General features: G+C 41.9%; 1 protein-coding gene across 3 annotated transcripts in view; it reads right to left on the reverse strand.

Annotated features, from left to right (window-relative positions):
* The window catches only part of gatad2b (GATA zinc finger domain containing 2B), a 58,437-nt gene that overhangs the window by 12,531 nt on the left and 20,087 nt on the right, over window positions 1-25,819 (reverse strand). For 2 of the 3 annotated variants that reach the window (XM_058618678.1, XM_058618676.1), the window contains exons 2-5: window positions 9,753-10,142; window positions 4,253-4,388; window positions 2,518-2,649; window positions 1,565-1,693 (exon numbers count right to left, since the gene is read on the reverse strand). In XM_058618678.1, the coding sequence (XP_058474661.1) occupies window positions 1,565-1,693; window positions 2,518-2,649; window positions 4,253-4,388; window positions 9,753-10,141 (786 nt within the window). In that variant the 5' untranslated portion in view covers window position 10,142. Of the gene's footprint in view, window positions 1-1,564; window positions 1,694-2,517; window positions 2,650-4,252; window positions 4,389-9,752; window positions 10,143-20,609; window positions 20,706-25,819 lie in introns of those variants that run through there. The other variant, XM_058618677.1, reaches the window with a different exon arrangement.

Genomic DNA, 25,819 nt, shown 5'->3' on the forward strand with positions numbered 1-25,819 from the left:
ATTTAGATCATCTGCACCTAATGCATGAGGCAAATTACAATCTGAACTTCAAATTCAAGCCCTCGTTACATTGAATGAGTTCAAAGCTCCAGTGAAATCGTTTCAGTCTGTGTGCTTTAACTGTTTTATGTGACTTTAATTTGTTTTTCATGTAATTATGATGCTGCTACCTTCTTGGCCAGAGATCTTTTGATCTCAATGGGGCCAACCTGGTTAAATAAAGGTTAAATAAAATAAAGGCTGTGCTGTACAGACCAAGCCCCTTCAATCATTTGTCAGTTTGTTAACTTATTGACAGTCAGTTGTCCGTTTATTGTACTTGCTGTGTCTCCTTTTTCAGTTCAGTGTAATTTCCCTGTATGTGCACTCATACTTCACCAATAAAGCTGATTCGGATTTGTTAAACCTGAATGAATGACAATTCAAAAAATGACACTGAACTGATTGACACCCAATAATAATAACAACAATAATATCAACAATAATAATAGGATATGAACACGTTTACACAATTTTGCCCAAATTAATCATTCCTTTAAGAAACGTCTGCTTTCACAGACCCAGTATTTAAATGTTTAAACACGCAGTACACATTAAGGACAGCAGAGGGCAGCAGCTGCTTAGTGGCTACAAACCCCAAAACATCAACACACACACACACACACACACACACACATAAAGACAGAGATCTGCTGCATATTTAATAACATCTCAACATGTAATGGAGGAGCTCGGCAACACGGGGAAGAACAAAAGCTTCCAGCAGGAGAGCGACCGTCTCCACCATCAGAGCAGGATCTTCTACTAAAACACTAAAATAACTCAGACCCAGACCTAATGTTAGTCCACACCAACACCTTAACCCTGATCTTACACACACACACACACACGCACACGCACACAGAGAGAGAGAGAGAGGTTCTCGTCTGTGTGCAAACACAAAAAGCTGAAGGAGCTCAAAAATCAAACACAAGAAAACAAGAGACTCAATATTTTGACTTACACCTCGAGGAAGAGACGTTTCTGCTGTATTTGCTCCCAGGACTCACTCACAGGAATTTAAGACACAATCAACATGTACACAACAATAAAACCCGTGACTGGTTTTAATAACGTGTTAAAGCAGAATACTGTAATGTGCTCATTTTCAGCCTCTTTTAAAACATGCGCGGTTATCCAACAGCACGCTGATCAGCCGCGGCATTAAAACGCATTGCCTGGTTTAATGATGTGGCTGAACGTGTAAGAGGGAAAAACACTTTGTTGAGTTAAAACTCCTTTAACGATTCAGAGCAAAAACCTCTGTCGAGTGATCTTTTTTAACCGTTGGATTAGCTGCAGAAATGCATACTTTAACTCTCCAAATATTTGAAATGACATTTGTGTTTTGGGGGTCGTCATGGCGAATCACCTGCCTCCATCTTGTCCTCTCCCTTGTGTCACTACAGCCATGAACCTTCTCTGTTCCTTTGTCCAATATAATCACCACGTGCCTCCATGGTGCTTAAATGGTACAGTTTCAACCGCATTCTCATTGAATAAAACAGTAAAAACATACACAGACCTGTGCAGTGCGGAGGTTCTGGGGCTCCGGGTTGTGCAGGCCCGGCCTCACAGGCAGCTTCCCCAGGCCAGCAGAGCTGTGGATGGAGGGAGGCTGCACCGAGGACGAGGCGTTCTGGACCACTGCGACCTGCACACAGCGACGACGCGACATCAACAGAGCACTTCAACGGCAACACACTTAACAGAGGATTGTTCTGTAGTAATGTTCTCTTTAAACTGGGAACACTGGGAGCTTCTGTGCGGGTTCTAGTCTCTTTGGTTTAAGGGTAAACTATCAACTAATCAAGTGAAATGCAACGTCAATCATATTTGAGGGTGTTTAAATAACGACGTCAAATTAATTCACCGTAATTAAATACCACAGTGTAACACTAATCACACAAACGTCGCTCGCCGTGTGTGTATCGTGTTCCCCGGTTTTAATGAGAGGCTTTCACCTCTTTGCATACAATTACAGATGTAACACTTTGAGGTCAGATCCCATTTCATGTCATATACGCTCACCTGTCGCTGTGTAAGGTAAACCTGCACAGCTGCGCGCTACGGCACGCATGTCGGGGAGTATTTCAGAAAGTGCTGATGCACCGGGATGTTCACACACACACACACACACACACACAATCGTCTTTTACAGACAACAGCGTGAAAGAGAGAAAATGCCCTGCGAGCGTTGTTTCTCCGGGAGAAAAACGCCTCAGAGTTCAGAGGAGGACGATTACAAGTACGACGTAACTCAAGTAACCACTCCTGCCACTTCATTAGGTCTCCCCTGTACCTAATAAAGTGGCCAGCGAGTGTCTGGTAGACTGTAAAGGTGCAAGGGGCTCTGACGGGAATGAGTCTGACTTACAGTTGTGAAAACTGAAAGCAGCTAAAGTGTTCAGCAGAGAGGTGAGTGTAAATCTGTGTGGGATCATCATCATCATCAGCAGCAGCAGCAGCAGCACTGACCTTCTGCACCACATTCTCCTTCTGCATCTGACTCTGCCGGAGCTTCTTGAGCAGCACAAGACGAGCTTCCTCCAGACGCAGCTCCTCTCTCAGAGCTTTGATCATCTGCTGCCTCTCCTCGCCGCTCTTCCCCTGGAACAAACCATCCAAATCAGATATATAGCAGCAGCAACACATGGTGGACTTTCACACACCTATAAGGTTAACTAAGGTAACAACAGCCAAGTCATGTGTTGCAGATATGTAGTACATAGGCTTATTGTATATTTCTTAAAGTCGAGTATCAGTGCATTTTTGGTTTGTGTCCTGGTCCTGGCTTTTCAGTGTGGAGTTCTCCCTGCATGAGTTTTCTCCTGTGTCCTCCCATATGCCCAAAAAATATGCAGAATACACCGAATTGCCCATAGGTGCGAGTGACAGACGATGATTGCTCGTGTGTGGCTCGGTGATGGACTGGCGACCTGTCCAGTGGACCCTGCTGTTCAGGCTATGTCAGCTGGGATTGGCACCAGTGACCCTCATGTGGAGTATAAAGCGGTAGATGACGAATGCATAATTTTAATAAGTGCATATTCTTTATTAAAATCATTTTTTTGAGTACATATTTTTTCTTCAAGTTTAAGTCTACCACTTTATTCTCCACATGAGGGTCACAGGGACGAAAATGGTGCCAAACCCAGCTGACATAGGGCAAAAAACAGGATACAACCTGGACAGGTCACCAGTCCATCACACGACCAACATATAGAGACAAACAACCATTCAACCACAATTACAGTCAATTTGTAGTGTCTATTTAACCTCTGTATTTGGACACGTGGGAGGAAACCGGAGGAAAAACCCATATACGCACACACACAAACACACACACACACACACACACAGGGAGAACATGCACACTCAATAGAGAAACTCCACCAGCCACACAGCACCCGTCCTGCTGTGAGGCAACAGTGCTAGCCCACACACACACCACGTGCATATACTTCTCTAAGTTAAAAAAACAACAACTGTATCTCTTCAAGTTAAAGCATAAGTGTTATAGCCATTTCTTATTTTTGTATATTATTATCATATGGCTTAAAAATATGGTTTAACAATGGTAAAGGCATCAAATTAATCTTTAATTCTTTTAAGATAAGATAGTCCTTTATTAGTCCCGCAGTGGGGAAATTTACATTGTCACAGCAGCAAAGACAGTAAAGATAAAGCTAATATATAACAAACATGCATTTCCAAGAAAGTACAATATAGAAAGATATTAAAAATAAGACTATAAAAAGTTAAAATAGAATGTACATTAGACAATTTCCAGAATATATACATCTATATATGTAGGTATATATACACAGTATATATATAATTTATACAATTAATTGATTTGGTTATGTATTGTGCATGTTATTCTAATTCACATCGAACTTTGGATCATCTTTTTTGCATTTTTCATCGGCCATGGTAACTCTGGACACAAACAGACACATTTAAGCTTATTTCTTGTTAGATTTCTATCTGTCTTTTAACTAGCGTTACACGTCCCGACTGCATTTAGGAAACTCAGTTGGAGCTGCATGGTGAAGGAAACAGCAGCAGCTGTAATGGAAGATCAGGGAGCGCTTGATTGCCGTTGGCAGGGCATGCATTTTCAATATTGCCCGACAATGTTCCACAAGCAACCAAAATCTTGATAAAAAGTTGAAAGTATAAGTGTGTTTTTTAAGGGATAGTTTTTTACCTTGAACATGTCCAGGTTGGCCTGGTGCAGGCGTTCCTCAGGGCGAGGTGTTGTCCTGGGACTGGATGCCTCGTTGTCCGACAGGATGATTACGTCAGGAGATGGAGTTCTTCTGTCACGATCCGCGTCACTTAAACTGGGAAAACAAGGCAAGAAAAATTAGGTTTCGTCAATGTCACGAAGCCGACGACAGAGAGATTTATCTGCTTCGGTTTCTTCATTCAAAGATGTAAAGACGTTGAGATTTACAACATCTCCCAACCCCCTGAGTGCTGTTCCGCAGAACTTAAAGACGAGCGGACGGGACTTTCCAGTTACGCCAAAGACTCTGTTTCACGAAAGCAGCAGCGGCACGAATGCTGCCACGGAGACTGATTATGTGCAGCTAGCCCTGCTCCAGATCAACAGCCAGGCTTAAGCGATCCTGGTGCCTCATCTGCTCAGTCTGCGTCACTCTGATCAGAAACTTGTTTCAGGATATTATTTACAGATGAAGTGCGCTTCCTTTTACACCGACTCTGTGAAGACTTCCCTTTCCTCTCTGCATGTCAATATGAACACAGGTGTTTAACAATCGCACTCTTCATCAGGGAGAAGATGTTTCACCACGAGCGTGGCATCATTTAATTTGTGTAAATGAGAAAGTTACTGTGGTTAAATACACATTTCTACTCTTCATTACACATTCTGACACTTTTTTTTGTTACTTGCGTTCTCCTGTTTTGCATATTGAAAGTTTCACTTTGCCTTTTATTGGTCGCTCTTTTTCTCTGGGTGTTAAATATTCAACATTTTGCGCTAAAAAACAGTGTTATGTTCTGATACAGAGAGTCTCAGAGGTGCATGAATCTGAATTACTTAAACCTGACTTGACCTAGAGCTGCACCTCCTAATCCTGGCCTGGCTGAGCTGAAATGTAATCTGACTCAGTCAAGCTTGATTATATTAAGATTTTGTGATTCTGTTTTTTGTGAAAAAGATCCTCAAAGGGAAGAAACTGCATAACAAATTCAGTTTCCTCTTCAGTGTGAGGACATGGAGGACAAAAACCATTGACAAAGAAGGAAGAGAGTGAGGGAGTGTTGGTGGAAATGCAGCAAAATGCTACATTTATATCTAAATGAATGGATGTTTGGCTTGTTTTAGTTATTTAAAGCAAAAATAGCAATAATTCTAGAGCTGCCACTAACAATTATTTTCATAATTGATTAATCTGTCGATATTTTCTCAATTCATCGCGTTCATCATTCATCATTTGGTCCATAAAATATCAGAAAACCTTAAAAAATGTTGATCAGCGTTCGTCAAACCTGGAAATGATGATGTTCTCAAATGTCAAATGTTTACTTTTACTGATTTATTTGTTATCCAGAGCAAAGAAATTAATCCATTATCAAAATGGTTGTCGAATTGTTGTGAATTTGTAAACAAATAATAACCGATTAATTGTTTCAACGCTAAATAGGTGTATATAATGTGTCCTGAAGTCATTGCAAATACAGGAAATATGGTCACAACTCAGGCTGCAACTAACAAATAATTATTATTTTCATTATTGACTATCCGTCGATTATTTTCTCGATGAATGTTTTCGTTGTTTGGTCCATAAAAATTCAGAATTTGTTGAAAAATGGTGATCAGTGTTTCCCAAAACATGAAATGATTTTTTTTGTTTTGTCCAGAAATTAAAAAAAAAATCATTCAGTTTTAATTATTTCTTTGTTATGTGGAGCAAAAGAAAGTAGAAAATATGCACGTTTACAAATCAGAGAGCTTGTTTTAATCATCGTTATCGATAATTAAAATAGTCATAGGCCTTAGTCACAACCTCTGCCTGTTCCCGAGTCATGTTTTTGGGAACATTACTGTGAAATTTGACATTTCGTGGCCTTTAAAGTTCACATGTTGGCGTCATGTTAGGAGATACTTTAACTTTAAAGTAGACAAACAGTGATGATGTCTAAATCTGTCAAACACTCGCTCCGTGTGTGTGTGTGTGTGTGTGTGTGTGTGTAACCTTTTAAGCATGTCAGTACTTTATAGAGTTTGTGTTATTTTTGTAACAAGGCTATTATTGTGTGACATATTTTGAAGGAACGACAAATGCACGTCTTCACACTGAAGAGTCCTGACATTTAGTTTGAGTACAGCAGGCGTCGCAGAATAAAGAAAAAAGTTATTACTTATGTCGACAGTCGTGGGGGGAAAACCCTACGTGAACTCCAGCAGCGGCTACGCGGCGGAACGACAGAGAGTTTAATGCACAGCATGTGCAATCCCGTGTGGTCCAACTGTGAGAGGCAGCAGCTGCAAACGCTTACGGTTTATTTTATTTCTATGTCTTATAAATGTCTGACGCTACATTTACCACCAGTTGCAGGTTTTTAGATTTCGACGTCATCTTGCAACGCAGCAAGGAAAGCGGTGACCTTCACTCTAAACATAGACGCATTACATAACAATAAACATGTAAAAATAGCAGCTGATGATTCAACTTTATTATTATTTTAAATGTTACACTGCTATTCTAAACGAGTCTGTCAGAGTCGCAGGTTAAATGTCTCATTTCCTGTGCTTTGTGCTGCCAGTATTGTTTTGGAATATGATCGTTTTCTTATCTGCGGTGATTTTTACTTCACATGTATGTTGTGATTCAAGTGAATCCATGCTCAAAGACTTCTTTAAATTCAATCAACCTTTTTAAACCCTTTTAAGACCGTCATGATAATCAGGCCGTCTGGATTTATTTTGATTTTATTTTGATTTTATGAAGAATTGTGACCAAAAAAATGTTCAATGAGTGAGTGCTTATGCCTCTTTTTTCCAAGATAACAACAACATATGTGGCAGTTATTCAATCGTTTAGGAATTAGCAAACTATGGAATAATTATAACAATGACCCTTTTCTCCACGGCCTTTACTTAAAGCCCACATAGACCGGAAGCTCCAATTAACGCACACGTTTGTGTGTGTATCTGCGTCATTACCTCGTTTATGAAACCCTAAAGTTTCAGAACAAACAGTTCAGCCACTGCTGAGAAAATAGTGTTGTATTGTTTTCCTGGGCTCCGCGAAGCGGATCGGCACTTCCGTAGTTTGATGTCGTCATCAAAAATCCTCACCACTCCTCTCACCACCGTAGCGCCTCCTGGTGCGGGCACTAGTCCGGGCACATCCGGTTGCGTACATTCAACCGCAGAAGAAGAAGAACTACTCTCGTTGTAGCTGCTGAGATGCAGAGCATCCACCGTGCCAGAGGGGGAGCTGTGTATCTGAGAGCTGGCCTATCAATTACGTCACTTCCAGGTACCTGGCCAATCACAGTACAGTAGGAAAGCTCTCGTTGGCTGGCCAATCACAACACAGTCCACGTTCTGGGGGTGTGGTTTTGGTCTGAAACAGCGCGGCTGACGAGAGCGTCAGTGAGGAGATATTTTGATTCGGCTCGTTTGCAGCGATTAGGAGGTTTTTAATCATGAAAACAAGTTAATATATGTAAGTAGACCTCCATAACTAACATATATGTGTGATACAAGCATTCTATGTCACCTTTAAGGATGAGAATATTGTTCCCAGACGTATTTAACTAGAGCTGAAACAATTAATCGATTACTAAATTAATCGACAACTATTTTGATAATCGATTAATCAGTTTGAAGCTTTTTTCATGATTAAAACAAGATTTCCGAATGTTTAAGCTTCTTTTAAATCATTAAAAGTTAATCATTTTGGTTTGTGGACAAAACAAAACATTTGAGAACGTCATCATTTCCAGGTTTGACCAACACCGATCAACATTTTTTAAGGTTTTCTGATATTTTATGGAACAAACGATTAATAATAATAATAATAATAATAATAATAATAATAATAATAATGATAATACTAATAATTGTTAGTTGCAGCTCTATATTTAACCACATTTTTTTTGACCATTTTATTAGTTAACTACTTTACAGTGTATTTACAACCCTGGTTGTTTTTAAATGTGCTTTAGAAATGAAGCTGACTCGAGTCAAACGTCTTTCTGACTGACGGTTAAATCCCTATCTGTATCTCTCCCCTGAGCAGAGCACACACACACACACACACACACACCAGACAGGCAGGTGAAGTAAATCTCAAGGTCTCTGTCAAGACGCTGCACAGACACAAGCACAGACGCCCGTGTGTTGCATGTCGCCTCTTTTTGTACAGTATTATCACTTGTGCTCCTTCTGGTAGAAGGAATCGCTCGATCAGCTGCTCAGGTGACGAGACAGCGGGAACACGGCCTCTCAGGTCAGTCAGGACAGCTGTGGATTGTTCACAGCTATTCCTGCTATGTTCTCATATGGGCCACGTCCAGCAGCATTATTTTGGGGGAAATTTGACCTGTGGAGATGTCAGGAGAAGTTCTGCTGAACGTCTGGAGCGACGTTTGCAGACGTGTTCTCATTAGGGCCGGAGAAGACGGCCAAAAAAGACACGTTCTTATGATAAATCAGGCGAGATTCATAATTATCGTGAAGATTAAAGACAGATTTTTGCTCTCAAGTGAAAGTCTCAGTTTCCTATGGACAGAAAACAAGTGAAATATTTCAAATTCATTATATGACTTCAATCTCAAAGTATGTTGGAGATAGAACGATTATTTTCACGATTAATCGAGTAATCGTTTGGTCCATAAATGTCAGAAAACGTTCAAAAATGTTGATCAGCGTTTGTCAAAACCTGGAAATGAGGATGTTCTTGAACGTCTCCTTTTGTCCACAAACCAAAATGATTCAGTTCTTTTATGATTTCTTTGTTAGAAATTAAGAAAATATTCACATTAAAGAAGCTGAAACAACCAGAAATCATGTTTTAAACATGAAGGAAGTTTCAAACCGATGAATCCATTATCAAAATGGTTGACGATTCATTTAGTGCTCGATTAATAATCGAGTAATTGTTTCAGCTCTAGTTTATATCTGTTTTTTCTGGCACTTATGTTTTACCTCGTAAAATTAAGGTTAAAAATAATGATAAAATAATGTATATGTCGATGTTATCACTGACCAGCCCTACGTCTCACATACAGGCAGAGCTCAAGTAATCATGTTGTCGCACATTATGGGATGTCGCCTCACTGTCACAGTGACACTCTGAAAACACGTTCACTCTCACACAGCACTTTCTGAACGACGCAGGGATTAACAGTGGGGTTTTATTGACGGTGAAACTGTTTTTTTCCCAGAGAGATTAGAACGCCCTCACAGTGTTATATACACGTATGTACATTTATGTCACTTTGTCATGCAAATAAACCCCTCGATATTAAGTTGTCAGAATATTAACTAGTCTCACAGATGGTTTACTCCTAATCCTGCATTACAGCGCAGGGCGTCTCGCTCTCTGTACATACTAGTGTTTCAGAGGGAAAACAGTGGTTTCTTTATTCCCCCCTGTAGGCTTTTCGACTCACACCATCCCATCCCATCCCCCGCCCGCCCGCTCCTTACGTGTAAATGTACTCACCATCTTCTTCCAGCGCTCATATCCACCGGCTCATCCAGCATGTTCTCCTTCCCGTTCTTACTGGGTCCGACATGGCCGCTGTGGCCGCTGTGGCCACCGAGCCTCAGACTCCCGTTTAGCTTCTCCTCGTACGCGGCGCCCATGAGGCTCTGGTGGTGGAGGGAGCTGGCCCCGGGGCCCTTCCCGTCTCCCAGGGGCCCCGCCACCTCCAGCGCCGCTAGGTCGGCTAGGTCCTTGCGTTTGAGCAGCGCCAGCATCTTGAGGCGCTCCATGGCCTCGTGACCCTCCATCTTGAGGCGTTTGGCCAGCGCCTCCTCTCGCTCGCTGGGGGACTCCAGGCCCCGCTTCAGCAGGTTGAGCCTCAGCGCCTCCTCAGACATCCGCTCCATCCTGGAGGAGAGGACACAAGAGTTAGAGCCACCGACGTCATTCGTCAGGGTCTACAGTAAGACACACAGCTGAATTTAGCTCAAAACACCCAACTGCACTTTCCCATTTTTTAAATGTCGAAGTTTAAACAACACACACTGGTGTCACACGAAGCTGGCAGCCGTTAGCCACAACTTTCCTGTTTACGACTTATATAATAGAATATTTATATTCATTTCTATTGATTTCATTTTCGTTCACTCGCTGTTGAGTTTGAATGAGGGACTGAAGTAAATTATACTAAATTATCATTGAGCTCCACGGTGGTGGTGGTTGGTGCATTTGTGACGTCACCTTTCGCACACAGGTCATCTTTGACTAGTGTTGGTGACTTTGTGACATGAAATCATCAATAAAATCAGAGCAGCAGCAGCAGCTTGGGAAACACAGAAAAAAACCTGTGATGACATTTATTTTGAATTAAAAATAAAAATTAAGCCGTTCAGAGAGAAGGAACAAAAAGTAAAGACCTTCATTTGACACTGGGCAGAATGAAAAATAACATCGCAATGATGTCACGTGTGCATCAACTGTCAAACTTTCGTTTAGACATGTTTGCTCAACTCTACACATCATTTTTCCCCCAATGTTTAAAATATGGTTTCATCAGATTGTCTAGGTTGTGCTGAAAAAAAAGGATATACATAAGACACTTATTCTTATAGCCTCTGTATATACTGTATTAATGGGAAAAAAGCAGCCAAAATGTTCTTTGCTCTAAAGGGTTAATGTTCTGTTTCCCTGCATCAACCGTCGCAGAATCATCCATGCTCGCAGTTTACCTTAGCAACGATTATTTTTCAACATGCGTACATAAACATACGGAGCCTCAGTGACTAACAGTAAACTCCACAGTATTGTTGACAACAGGTGTAAATACAGGAAAAGTGTATATATATATATATATATATATCCACGGATACATTCAGTCGGAGAGGAATAAATCCTGGAGTCAGACGTGGAAATTTACAGCCGCTATTCGACATTTTTCTGCTAAATGTTTACGCAACGGTCAACGGTCCGTGTTTATGTGGTGCTTTTCTCGTCTTCGGGACACTCGCGTATCACTTTGCATTACAGTTTTCCCATTCACATGTAGTAAGTGCACCATTCAGAACCCATTCACAGTCTGCGAGAGCGGTTTGAGGTTCAGTGTCTGGCCCCGAGGACACGCTGGTATGCAGAGTGGAGGAGCCGCGGATCAAAATGCTGACCTTCTGGTTAGAGGACAACCAGTCCTGAGATGACTCAGTCATCTCAAACTGAGGCTTCCTGATAGTATCCACTGATAGAAGACGTCACCGCCTCTGAGTCACAGGCTAACAAGCTCCTGATTCTTCTATTAGCAAACACAACAAGTATATGCAACAAGGATGTAGGTGGAGGGCTGGGTGGAGCACATCAGAGCAGCAGAGAGGGTGGTTTCTGCTTTGCCGTCTCACAAGAGCACTGGCTTGATTTCAAAGGCAGAATTATTAAAAGATTTACAACTTTATGCCAAAAATAACACACGCGGGAATCAGAACGGCAACTGATCGGGCAGACTACCACTCCTGGAAATAACATCCACCCAACCATTATCTGTTCTACAAATCCTCCGAGGGTCCATCCTCGCTGACGCTGCGAGAGAGAGGCAGGGCCAACGCACAAAAGAGACAAACAACCACTCACATTCACATCTATGGTCAGTTTGGAGTCTTAACTTAACCTAACCCCAATCTGCATGTCTTTAAAGTGTGGGAGGAAGCTGGAGTAGCCGCAGAAAACCCACAGACACACTGGGAGAACATGCAAACGCCATAGAGAAAGGAAGGAAGGCCACGACTATATGGAGATTCAAACTTGAGAACCTCGCTGTGAAGCACCAGCGTAAACCCCGTTATAAATATGCAGCCTTGTAGACCATAGGCCAAAAAAAGTGAATCATAAAAGAATGATTATGGTCTAAAAAATTAGTCAGTTGATGAGAAGCAGACTGGGAAGACGAGTCACAGAATGTGGGAATGATAAATTGGGCTAAACTCTCCTGTTCCCTTTGTCTCAAGCTGCCCATCACAAGTAACACATGAATATCCTTTTATTGAAACAGCTAATGCTGAAATCAGGCGACACAAATTCAGGCTGATTTTATGTGCAACACAGTAGAGAGGACACCCTGACAAGAAGTCCAGCATGTTAGAATTATTCCTATTTTCCCGCCTAGTCCAACATCTCCTACGACGAGTTCCTGGACGTTGAACGACAGGAAAACAGAGTGCCCTGACGCGGCGTGACACACAGAAATAAACATGGAGAAGAGGATGCGGACACTATCGTTAGGTGGAGTAGTGACCCCGAAAAACATTGCGTTGAGCTTTTGACAACACAACCTCTGCCTCTTTGACGTCTTACGTACGACGACCATGACAGAGTTATAAAAAACAAAAATGTTGATGAGAATTAGCGGAAGCACTTCAGCAACCCGGTGAATATTTGATGACCTATGAACTCGCGTGAATGATGATTGGCCAGGGTCATACTTGGAATGTTGCCCATCCCTAAATAAGACCCGGCAAGAATCCGGGCCACTTTGGCGGCTAATCTGACAGTGACCATCGTGAAAGACAAAAATACCATGTAGTCTGATTAGGCTGCATGTATTCTACTACTTTTTTCTATTTAAAAACACATCAATTCTGCTCCAGCTAAGTCTGCTCTCCACATGACCCTGGTGCGCTACCGTTGAAAACTATGAGGCTACATTTTAAGTCTGCACGGGCAGATTTGAAAACATGATGGAAAACAAACTTACATGTACTTTTTTGGGAGACTTTTTCCAAACATGTCATTTTTTTTTATCTGAAAAGCTCACATTTACAGGTGGAACAGGAAATCTGACCAGTCGGGTTGCCATGGTAGTTGGTGTTACCCGTTTTACACACAGCATAAGTTACATAACTTGCCCACCGGCTCTTTCTTTCTTTCTTTCTTTCAAAATACATTAAGTTAATTCTTGTTTAGCAGTGGTAGCACCTGCACCTTCCATTTTAATAAATAATAGCTATCAATACAGTCTACAAACATGTAGAAATGAGATGGTGGCATCCGATACAATCAAGAACCTGGTCAAGTCTACAGTGTGGAAAATGTAGTTTTTGTCACTCTGAAAACTTCTTACTCCTCACACCAAAGTCACACAGTAGTTGCTGATCCACTGGAGCCTCTGTGTGCAAATTTGAATGTGTTATATTCAGATTTACCTTTGAGTGACTCAAACTAACCAGAGGAGGAGAGTGATTTACAAACGTCAGTTTCCAGACAGAAACGGCCGTGTAATGGTGAGCTGAAGCTGCAAACATACTGACCTATGGTTCCCAACCTGAGGTTCAAGGCCCCCTCTGGAGGGCGCCAGAGATCACATGGGGGTGGAGCGCTTTGTTTACTCTGAGGTTGTGAGGTTATTAAATTTAGAAAATCCCAAATCACACACACTATTGGATAACCAGAAATTGGCATCACCCAAATTAAAACCATTTTTGGCCGACCTTTGCTATTGTTATTAAGCTACTTATTTAACCAACACGGCTGTGACCTCTGAACTTCTGTGACCATTACTGCGTAAGCAAGTCTCATCAGTTCAGTTAGCGGCTATAAATAAATAAATAAATAAATAAATTAGTCCTTTATCAGTCCTGCAGGGGAAATTCCTTCTCTGCATTAAACACCATCCTATACTGGGGTAACCCAGCCATTTTGACCTGGTGGGACTCGAATCAGCAACCCCTCTAGTTACAAGCCAAGTTCCCTTTCCACCTGGCCATGGGCTATGGCTGATTGCGTTCCTGTTGTCAGCATCTGTACAATAAAAATATCTATGTCTGAGGAATGTAAAAGTACTTAAGACTTACTGGTATCAAACAAGAAAACAAGGCAACATCTCAAGAGTTCTCAAGAGTTCATCTTGATCTTCATCTGGAAGCACCGAAGAGAAGACCTACAGCTGCTGTTAATTTTTACATATAAACCTTTGTAATTACTTATTTATTCCTTTTGGTGCATGTGTTTGGACAGGGGTTTAGGTTGGGGGGCCAGGTTTGTCTTGGGGGCTTCAAGGAAATACGGTTGGGAACCAGTGACATGGACTCCAGCAGATGTAGATTTTATGAGGTGAGGTGTTTCCCTGCAGTCACTGCTGGCAGCCATGTTTTCAGTCAGTGTCTGAAAACCTGCAATGTGTCAGTACCTCATTCAACCACACTTTAAAAAAACAAAAACCCTCAAGTATCCCCAGTATACGCTGCTACAATGGAGAGGGACTTTACAGTATATCCAACACTACCTCACAGTCAAATGAAGGTTTTTAACTCGTCAATTTCTCGCTGAGAACGAGTGCAGCGACGTGCCAGGATGAAACAGGGATAAAGAAGTAATCGGACGATATGAGCAGCTGACTGTATAAGCTCATTCAGATGGAAGTGGGTTAAACACAGCGGACTAAGAATAGCCTGAGATTCTGTACTTGAAGGGAACAAATATGTACATTGGAGAAATCTGTGTGTGTGTGTGTGTGTGTTACTATGTGATTCATACCAGCGAGGAAGATTTTTTTTTTTCTAAAGATGACAAGTCTTATGAGCACATGAACTTAGTCATGTGACCAGCACGGAGGCAGTTATCCAGTGGAGTGCTGCAGTCGGATGAGGAAGTGACAAAGCACAAACAGTCAACTGTAACTGCAGACGTTACAGAGAGACTGTACGGAGTCTTATCTGATTCACACATCGACTGCTTTAGGTCGTCATTCAGCTAAAACAGCATTAAATGTAATGTTATCCATTAAATATCCAAAAAACATCAATATTACTACTGTTTTTGTTCTGGCAGGTACCAAACTGCAATGTTGCAATCTCCTCTTTTTTTCTTTCCTCTTATCTTTGACCTCATTCCTCACAACTTCATGACATATCATCATTGCTTTACTTTAAAAATATAATATTACTAACTCCAGTCAAGATTTTAATCTCTCTTGTGTAAGGTAGACCCGGCCAAGTCCGTGCACAACTTTCTGGGCCGCTGAAGTTGAAAGTTTGTTGGGCTACGAAATGATTAAGTTTGATAATGAATCCCTTGTCGTGCAGATAAAGGAAAGAAAAACACTGCACAGACACAAACTCGGAAAACTGATTTTTATAAATCAGGTTACCCTCTCACATTTTACAGCTGCAACTAACGGTTATTTTCATAATCGATTAATCTGACGATTATTTTCTCGATCAATCGAGTAATCGGTTGGTCCATAAAATATCAGAAAACGTTAAAAAACGTTGATCAGTGTTTGACAAACCTGGAAATGATGATGTTCTCAAATGTCTTGTTTTGTCCACAAATCAGTTTTTAATGATTTCTTTGTTATCAAATTATCAAAATAGTTAATGGAGCAATTGTTTCAACTCTATTGGGCAATAAATCATATTTACTGATATTTATCTATTAACAGAATCAGCATTATTGGCTGCATTTATCAGGACCAGAGAAGGAATTTGACTTTTTTATGATCACATGATTCATGAACATCTTTTATAAAAAGGATTAGTCCATACATGTTTTTTTCATTCACAGCCAAAGCTTAATTCCCCCTCACGTCCTCTATTTTCTGTCAAACTAAAAACAAGTTTTAAAAAGTAACGATCATTACAAACATTAATGGAAATGATGGCACAGCGCTGGTAAAAACACGCATGCAGTTATTTGACCCAGGAGTGAAAAATACTAGTAAAAAAAAACATATAACTTTCATATTCATGTAAGAGCAGAAGCAGCGAGAAGCAGAGAGTATCAGGGAGTATCCACGTTCCTGACTCACTACAGATTATAGTCTTTTACAAAAATGAGTAACTTAACTTCACTCACGTTGTCATTAAAGAAGAAAAATGTCTCATTGTCAAAAGTTAAGAATAAATACAATGTGAGGAAGACTTAAGATCATTTTCAGTAACATTTGTCCACGAACCGTCCAATTTCACCTGTTTTTAAAGTTTCTAGTCGTCAAATAGCATATTGTATCTATTGACCCCAGTGCTACAGAGCATTAAAAAAACTCTTCTATATTTACCTCGAAGTTATTTGCGTAATTTGAGGGACAGGCTCGTAAAAGACGGATCTCTATGTTAAGACTGTATTTTCTACACTCTCTCTTCGTCCCCCGGGCACTTTTCCTTGTCCCAAACTGTGTAAAATGCAACGCCGTGATTAAAGGGGACCATTCTTTATACCCCCATTAGGACTTTTAGGATTTTCCGACTGCGTGATAAAGCGGCGTTACAGATTATAGCAGACGTTTTACAAGGAACGAGGCGTCAGCTCGGTATCAGTGAAGCTTTTTTCCCCCCCTTTGATCTTTATTGTTCTAACCGTTTCACTGTGGGCAAATACTCTACTGAAGGTGTGCGTATGTGTTACGTCCAGATGCTACCATCTTCATTACACTGTCTGCCTCATTAATGTTGACATTCATTTTACGAATCCAAGCAAACTTAGTGGGGTATTTACGCTGAAAAAAGGACCCAGGGAGAGTTGATGTAAGGTCAATCTTCTACAAAGCCTCTTTAACAGAATTTAAAAGAATAATAATTCACCATTTCTGTCCACTCACTAGAAACACTGCAGATTTTCGCCACTTCACAATGAGCTCACCAAATAAAACCCAACACCTGCTGAAGGCGACGATGTCTTAAAGGGCGTATTTAAGCTATATGTTATTTTATGACTTTGTTGAATCTAAATGAAGGATTTTTAACCTCTAAAGCACAAACAAAGCAGCAATAGAGCAGCATGTGAGCTAAATCTGCTGAAAATGACTACATTATTTTATGATAATATTTAAATCGCAATATGATGCAGAAAAGATCACAATAATATAGCTAAATAAAATAGCTTTTTTCCAATATGGCGACGCCATGTGCCATGTCCTCTCTGCTGTGTAATTAATAAAAACCTGGCTCCAAACAAATCGATTGTTACAAAACGGGGGCTTTTATTCTGAAAATAAAATTAATTCAAAAAAGTTAATTCAAATGTTCACCTCCAAAGCCACTATTTTGTGATTATTTTGTGAGTCTGGTTCTGTCAGAGATTTCTTCTTCTGTTAAAGGGAGTTTTTTTTCTCACCACTGATGCTCGTGTTTGCTCATTGTGTGAATTGTTGAGTTTCTGTGCTCTCCATGATGTTGAGATAATGTGTGTTATGATTTGGCGCTGTACAAATACATGTGAATTGAAGAGTGTTTGTAGAGAACACTACACGTCTACCGTGTCCTGACAATATACAATATTATTGATTAGCATATGGGAATACTGGGATTAAAATGAATTCATCGTGGTGATTTGTTTATTATCGTGTGAATCGCGAAAGAAGAAAAATACCAATAATTGGCTTGAAAATTCTGATAAACTCAGCAGCATACAGTGCCTGAACCTTTCCATGTGACTTATTATTTGTTCATTCATCAATCTATCATCGTATTCATGAAAGAAATGTGTATCTGATCTGCGATGCATGTGACCACGGTGAGTGCAGACAGAAGACTGCACCTGTTTAAGGATCTAAAAATAACAAAAAAGTCGTCCCATGCCTTGTACTGTGGTTTGTAGTAAGTGAAAAATCAATCCTGGACACATACAACAGTGATTGGGGATTTGAAGACAAAACGAAACACGACGGCTTACAATGTGGAAGGCCGCGCTAATAAAATCACCTGGCAATTAACGACCCTGCATACGTGAATGAGCATTCAGGAGACACAACAGCGTCCTCTGTCCTCTGAGCGGGGACGGAGACCGTGTGGAAAAGAGAGTTCACACGAACAAGCGCTTCACCTGCACTGCTGAGGAAGACACAGCAGCAACTCTGCAACTCTGTGGGAATTTCACCAGCCCTGTGAGCGAAGCTGCTTAAGTCAATTCTCCCACTGCTCCACACAGAGCGGACTAATGTACTGCATTACATTGTGCTTCACTGGCTCGGAGTCTCACAGGGGCAGAGCTGTCTCTCTCTCTCTCTCTCTCTCCCCACACTCGCACATAAACAAGACCCGGGACATAATCTGCCACTCCCTGTCCTCCTCACTGGATGACACCGTCAGATCACACGGCCTCAGCAGCAGCAGTCGGCGGGAGAGACGGAGCTCTTCTCTGCCATTATCTCTTCAGCCTGTCGGCCTTTGGGGAGAAACTATAGAACTATAAACACCGGCAACGCAAAGCCCTCAAAAACACCCTTTATGGCGGAACTGTCGCGGAACTGAACTGGGCAAAGCTCTGCCTAAATCACACTTCCACAATCCGTCCACAGTAATACACTCACAACTTTTAAAACGGGCTTCTTTGCGTCTTAATTTAAAAATGTTCAGGCTTGTAAAAGACATTTTTATTGCTTTCATTGTTCACAATTTGAAAAGAAACATTGCATTGGACTCCTTATTTTATTGCTTCCTAAAACACATGTGCCAGTGATTTGGCTCCTTTCAGCCCTTTTTCTGCAAATGAAGGAGCAGCGAGTTTACACATATGTGGTAAATGACGACCGGTCGACTGTGGACCAACATGACTCCATGGTGATCAGCCATATACCTGCAATCCCATGGTACCTTGGGTTGAGTTTGTGGTATTCAAACCTATGAACATGTATTGTATACTTTTATTTTCATGATTAATCTGCCGCGTTATCTTTTTGATGAACTACGCGGTGATTTGGTCCATGAAAATGTCGGAAAACGGGTAAAAGGTCGATCAATGTTGAAAATGACAAATTAAGCAGAATATATTGAAGCTGAAATCACAGAGTTTGTTCAACTAAAAAACTATTATAATTGTTGTCAATTAAATGAATAATTGATTAATCATTGCAGCATAACCCTACATTTACACATTTTGATAAAGATGCCCCAGAAACTTGATTTGTGATTTGCTGCAACTAACGATTATTTTCATAATCCATTCATCTGTCGAGTATTTTCAAGATTAATCAAGAAACGAAAAACTTGAAATGATGATGATCTCGAATATCTTGATAAATGATTCAGGTTTAATGATTTCTTTGTTATATGGAGCAAAGAAACACAGACAATATTCACATTTAAGAAGCTACAACAATCAGAAATCTTGTTTTATTCATGAAAAAAGCTTCAAAGCGATTAATCGATTATCAAAATAGTTGACAATTACTTAAATGATCGATTAATCGAGTCATTTTTTTAAGCTCTAGATCTGGAGAATCATTATCATAATGAATTGCTCAACAGCACAAGTTCTGTGTGACACACAGTCTCACAGAGTGTGTGCTGTGAGACAGAAATGAGACGCCGGGACTACGACTGACGTCCTGCGAGCGACCGGGACTCGGCATCCGCAGACTCCTGCTGCTCAGAGACAGACGGCCAGACAACATGCAAATGGACGCTTTGATGATTTCCAGCACTGCAACAAAAGGCGTCAATAACACCTGGAGAGCCTCGCTGGAAATGTCAAAAAAAAAAGAAGAAGAAAGGAAAATCCTGTTTGACAGCATGGCTGACTGTTTAGACAGCGACCATAATTGCCCCGTTATCTCTACATCGGCTTCCTATTAGCAGATTATTCCTGCCGGTGTCGTTCTATCTTCCCCACTCATCATTCTGTATCGTGGCGCTTTTCTAATCTGCTAATTCTGTCCTCCTCTCACATCTCTGTTATCCTCCTCTCATCTACAGCAGCCTCCTTTAACACAGGGAGGAGCCTTAATGATCGCAACAATACCACCACCCTGCCTGCCACTTCTTCTTCTTCTTCTTCTAATTAATTTGTGACGCAGCGGCGGGGCCCAGTCGTCGCCTCCATTTGCTGAGAGGAAAGAAAAAAAAAACAAAAAAAACACAAGCAGCTTCTGCAACCTCTCTGCCAAGCCTCCACCTTTAATGAGACACAGAGCGCTGCTCAGAATGGAGCTGATGAGCCTATCAGGGCAGAGCTTGTGCCGCACGTCACTAACTGCACCCCACCAACCCCACCCCACCCCGCACCCGACCACCGCCGCTGCTGCCGCCGCCTGCCTTTACATAATATAATGACTGTTTCAGTCAGCTGCTACACAAGCCGCGCACTCTTTCTCTTCAAACTCCCCCCCCCCCTCACCCAACCCTCCCATAATCCCTCCTACTACCTCCCACCCCACCCCTCTAGATTTGGGCACGCTGCCAGGCCAATGCAATAATGGAAAAGAAAGGGAGAAAAAAAAGAAGAGACATGGTGGTGGAGAGGTAGGAATACAGTGGACCGGAAGGTGATAGAGGGCAAACGTCGCACACACACACACACACACACACACAAAATCACAGTTTCCTAAAAAAAAAAAAAAAAACGGGACAGGTAGACGATAAAATCTTAAAAGTGACGATTTTTAAGAAAGACTCCTACTACGGGTGAGAAAGGCGGAGACGTGGAGACGTAGCCCTCTGTCATAAAACAGCTCGGAGACGGTGTCCAGACATCCACGTACAGCGCTGCATTCCAACAGAAGGCAGGATTTTGTAACCCCCCTCTACTCTGCTCCAGCTGTACTGTACCACAAAGAAAACTCTACCCTCCCCCAATTCCTCAAACCCTCCGTCTTTTCCTCCGCCGCTGCCCCCCCCCCCCTCGTCTCACTGTAAAAATAAACACATGCTTACTTTCAGGGGCCCCTTAAATGTAGCCAGAGCTGAGGGATTCATTTGTTCATATTACAGCAGCCAATCAGGAGTGCACATGAAGTCTGTGTAGGCATGTGTGCAGGAGCATGTCAGTGTGTGTGTGTGTGTGTGTGTGTGTGTGTACGTGGGGGGGGGGGGGGGTAATAAAGAAGTGACACAGCCAAGACAAACTGAGAGTAGAGGGTGTGTTTTTTTTTTTCTTTCTTCATCCTGTGCAATCCTCGCACAAGTCTTTGTCTGTTGGCTGTGTGTGTGTGTGTGTGCTAGAAAAGAGGCAGCGATGGCAGCTCTCTCCTGACATAATGCCAACTCTTAATTCCCTCCTCCCATCCCCCAACACACATACACAGACACACACGCACACACACTTCTTTATGCACAGAGCTGTCGATCTGATGGCGGCTGCTAAAATGTCTTCCTCAGAATTAAACCAGAGCGTCGTTTCCTCGCGCTCATGACGACGCAAGACCCTTGGACGGGAATAGCGGCGCCCTCTGGTCGTGTCCGGTGCGGCCCGACCATCAAACAAGGCCCACGTCCAAAAGTAACTGAGAGTAATAGCAGTAAGGCCCGTTGCCACTGCATTGAGGAATCTGCGGCTCATTTCACGCATGATCTGCATCATGACAATTCATTTGGCTGATGCAATTCCGTTCCTCCCCGTCTGCCTTGTGTCTCTCCACCACCTTCACCTTCTCCTCCTCGTGGACTCCCGAATTGTTCACACACGACCGGGGAAGCGTTTCCGCGCTTCATTCCCCCCCCCCCAAAAAACTGTTTGATTCATTGATGTCGTGCTTATCGCCAAGGTGCAGGAGCTCGACGTGCCATGCCTGACATCCCATCTCTACCCAAAGACAAAAAAAAGAAAGAAAGAAAAGGTGCAACCGGTGCAGCAGATCACCAAAACACCTCCACTGACGTCATTAATCCCACTGTCAAAATGGTGGTGATGGGCGTAAAATGGTGGCATTGGCACAACGTCGGCAGAACCCTGAAGCAAAAACGGCGTCGTACTTTGGCTTGACGCAGCAAACTGACTACACACTGTTCGACGTCTTCGACTAAACAAGAACTTTGGGACCAATGAGAAGCAGCTGAGCCACAATTTTGGATTGAAATTAACATTATTCCAATCATTTTCTGGTACAGATTATGTAATTAATGTGAGGCTGCAACTAAGGATTATTTTCATAATCGATTATTCTGTCGATTATTTCCTCGATTCATCGAGAAATCGTTTTGGTCCATAAAATGTCAGAAAATGCTGATCAGTGTTTCTCAAACCTTGAAAGGACGAGGTTCTCAAATGTCTTGTTTTGTCCAAAAACCATTCTGTTTTTAATGGATTTCTTTGTCGTATGGCGGAAAGAAACCAGAAAATAATCACATTTAAGAAGCTGAAAAATCAGAAAACTCCTTAAAAACACTCAAAATAGTTGCCGATTAATTTAGTAATCGATTAAATTGATCGAGTAATTGTTTCAGCCCTAAATGAATGCTTGTGAATCTACTCTCCATTAGAGCTGAACGATTTTGAATAAAAACAATATAAAATTGTGATTATTTCGGACTGAAACGCGACTGCGATATGATTCTGATTCGTGATATCAGAGGGAACAGTTATGTTTACATTAATATTTTAATTTCCATTTGAACCACATATTTAAAATGATCGGTGAGAAACAAAGACTTTTCTTCAATCTGCAGTAATCTATGGTCATCTGAGACAGATTTTACTGCAATATTGCGATGTTCAGCCCTACTCTCTCTATTATACAGGGTTTCAGAAAACAACCTTGTGTTAAAAAACAGTAGAAGGGCTGGATTTATATAATGTACCCATGAGACAATGAAACATGATCCAGGAAGTCCATTTGTACCAACAGACTGATGTGAATAAAGGCCTCATCTGATGCCAAAAACTCTGTACATCAGCGTGTAAATACTCACCGTGACTATTTTATCTCGAGTACTAAAGCAGCTCATACATGATCAGTGAAAAAAAAAAAAAAAAAAACACTCTCTGCAACGACTCTGCCATTGTTGTCCTATGGGAAGAGCGAGCGGTGGCGCTCAACCAGGCGTTAAAGCGCTGCGCTGGTGTAGCACCGGGCTGGAAACTGCCACTGAGCACTGTGCTCAAAGTTCAAATCATTTCAACTTTGAACCCGGCAGTGAACCCCCCCCCCACACACACACACACCCCGACCTCTGAGAAGCACAAACCAATGAAATAACAGCTGCGTGTGCAGTCGTCTGAAGGGGGACAGGCCAGTGGAGGATGGTGGGAAAATGTCCTCCGTGTTACAGAGTTCCCCAAACTCTACTACAACATGAAATTAAGTGTTTACCACCATCTCAGCAGGAGGAGGAAAAGCTTGATTTACGCACTGTAGCGCGACAAAAATAGACAAGACACAGTCGTGTAATGTCGTCGGTGGTCACTGTCTCCGTTTAGACCTTTCATTTTCAACGGTGGGACCAAGAGCGTAGTCTCTCTGCTCTCTTTTTCCCCTCATTTCACCAACCACATCTGTTCCTTGTGCTTCTTTTGTCCTAAAAGTTCATTCAAAATCTTGAAATGTTGATTAATCAGCCTCCCTCTGTGTTTCTCAATATAGCAGCGTTTATATCTCGTGTCACCTGACAACATGCCCATGCTGCGCACAGGAAGTGATTCAACTTTGTGCTGTGAAGCGACAGACAGCTGCAAACATGGTTGGAATATGGTTGAAAAGATAAGAGGAGTTAAACCAGGTGGTTCAGCAGTTTCAAGGGATAATGGTTTCTCGTCGCAAGGGGGTGACGTTTTACTGTCGCTAGAGTTGTTCCGATTCCGATACCGGTATCGGAAATGCCTCCGATACTGCCGAAAATGTGGGTATCGGTATCGGCGAGTACTGGAGTCCATGCACCGATCTGATACCACGTTATTTAATAGAGCTCTGTTAGCTCTGACGCGGTTCTTCTTCGCCGCTCTTGAAACAGTTGCGCTGTGCTGTTCTAGAGGTGTGACGAAGAACTGATCACCCGACACCTGTAGACAAGGAGCTAACGTTAGCTCATCATGTCGGCGGTTTGGCAGTATTTACCAGTTAGCGCCGTTAGCGTTGTTAGCTGCGCTAGCTCCGTTAGCGCGTCTACAGTGAAACTGGAGTGGCCCGTTTATTAAACAAAAAGAGCAGCGCTACAGCGAACCAGCATACCTGTGTCCTGCGTATGTATGCCTCTGTTTTTAAAGTTTAGCGTTACTTCAGAGACTCATTTTAACAATCTGGAGTCATGTAAAAATGATGTCACGCACGTCCTTTCCCGGTCAGTCGTCATGGAAACATGAAGCTCTGCCAGTGCCGCGGTGTTTGGACCAGAGTGAAAACAAACGTACAAGCTGAAAAACGAAATAACATATCACTGATACAAATAAATGATGTCCATTTGCTGTATTCGTTCATGTTTTACAGAGGGTTTAACCTGAGCCAAACCTTACGACCAATGATTTATATATATATATATATATATATATATATATATATATGTGTGTATATATATAGCAATCTAGCTCTAGACAGTCAATCAGACTCCATGTATGTCAGCTGTTGTTTGGTTACATTTGCTTCCACTTAGGGGTGGGCGATATGACCTAAAATTAATATCACGGTATTTTTCATCTTTTGAACGGTGACGGTATAATATCACGGTATTACTTTTTTTGGTAGGTTTTGGGAGGAGTACATATTTTTTAATAATATTTTAATCTGATATTTGTAGTTTTTTTTCCTTTCTGATCCGGTCCCCAGAGGAATCACGGCTAAACAATACTAACAACGAACAATACAATACTAATGTGGTGGCCTTAAATTTGTTTTTGTTTTCTTTTTTTAATACAAACATAAAAGGACTTGACAAATTTTCTGAATATAAAATGTTAGGTTTACATAGTGTAACTTACCAATAGCGTTGTGCAGTCTGTGTCCAAAACATGCTAGTCTCGTATATTTATTAATTTCCAGAGCGCGCACCATGTTTGCACCGCTGTCAGTTGTCATACACATCAGACGCGCTTCATCCAAGCACCAGTCAGAAACGCAATTATTGCTCCGGTGTGGTCTTCGGGGAAGAAGGCAGTCTGGAGGCATCTGCTGCGCAACTTCCAGACATTGTCAATGAAGTGGATGGTGAGGCTAATGTATGGCTCAGTAGTCCGGCTGGACCATAAATCAGTAGTGGCCGAGTAGGCGTCAAGGTGGCGAATTTCGTTCATTACTCTGTCCCGTACCTCCGTGTACAGCTCTGGCAAGTGCTCGTTAAGCTAATTTAATGGCCACTCCCCTTTTACCACCGAATATGTTTTACTTTTTTATTTGCAACAAGATATACAGTATATAAGGACAGATATTCAGAGCACTGAACGTTTGAAGAAAATGTAATGCATTATTATTTAGAATTAGGAGATTATTGGCGCTCAATTGATTTATCACGGTATTGACGGTATTGCAAAATCCATATCATGGCGCAATGTCACACCGGTGCTGACTATGACACCGGTATACCGCCCACCCCTACTTCCACTGCCGTATCCACACGGTGTCTACAGATTACTGTCTCTGACCTTTGTCATACTTTCCTCCTGGGTCATTCTGTATCGATTAATGGTCATCTCTACATACTTCTTTTTAAACACACTGGTATCGGTATCGGTACTCGTATCGGCCGATACCCACAGCACAAGTATCGGAATCGGTATCGGGAGGGAACAAATGGTATCGGAACATCTCTAACTGTCGCCAAATCAGCGGACTCGGGGGCAGAGCTCCAACCTGACCTCACCGTACCATTTTACTCTGGTACACCAAGGGAAGGGGGTCCTGAAGAATGTCATGGTAGGGGCGGTTATTTTAGGTTGCCAGACATTAGTTGACACCAAATTCAAGG

This window comes from Solea solea, chromosome 20, assembly GCF_958295425.1.
Source record: "Solea solea chromosome 20, fSolSol10.1, whole genome shotgun sequence".
NCBI classification, from domain to species: Eukaryota; Metazoa; Chordata; class Actinopteri; order Pleuronectiformes; family Soleidae; genus Solea; species Solea solea.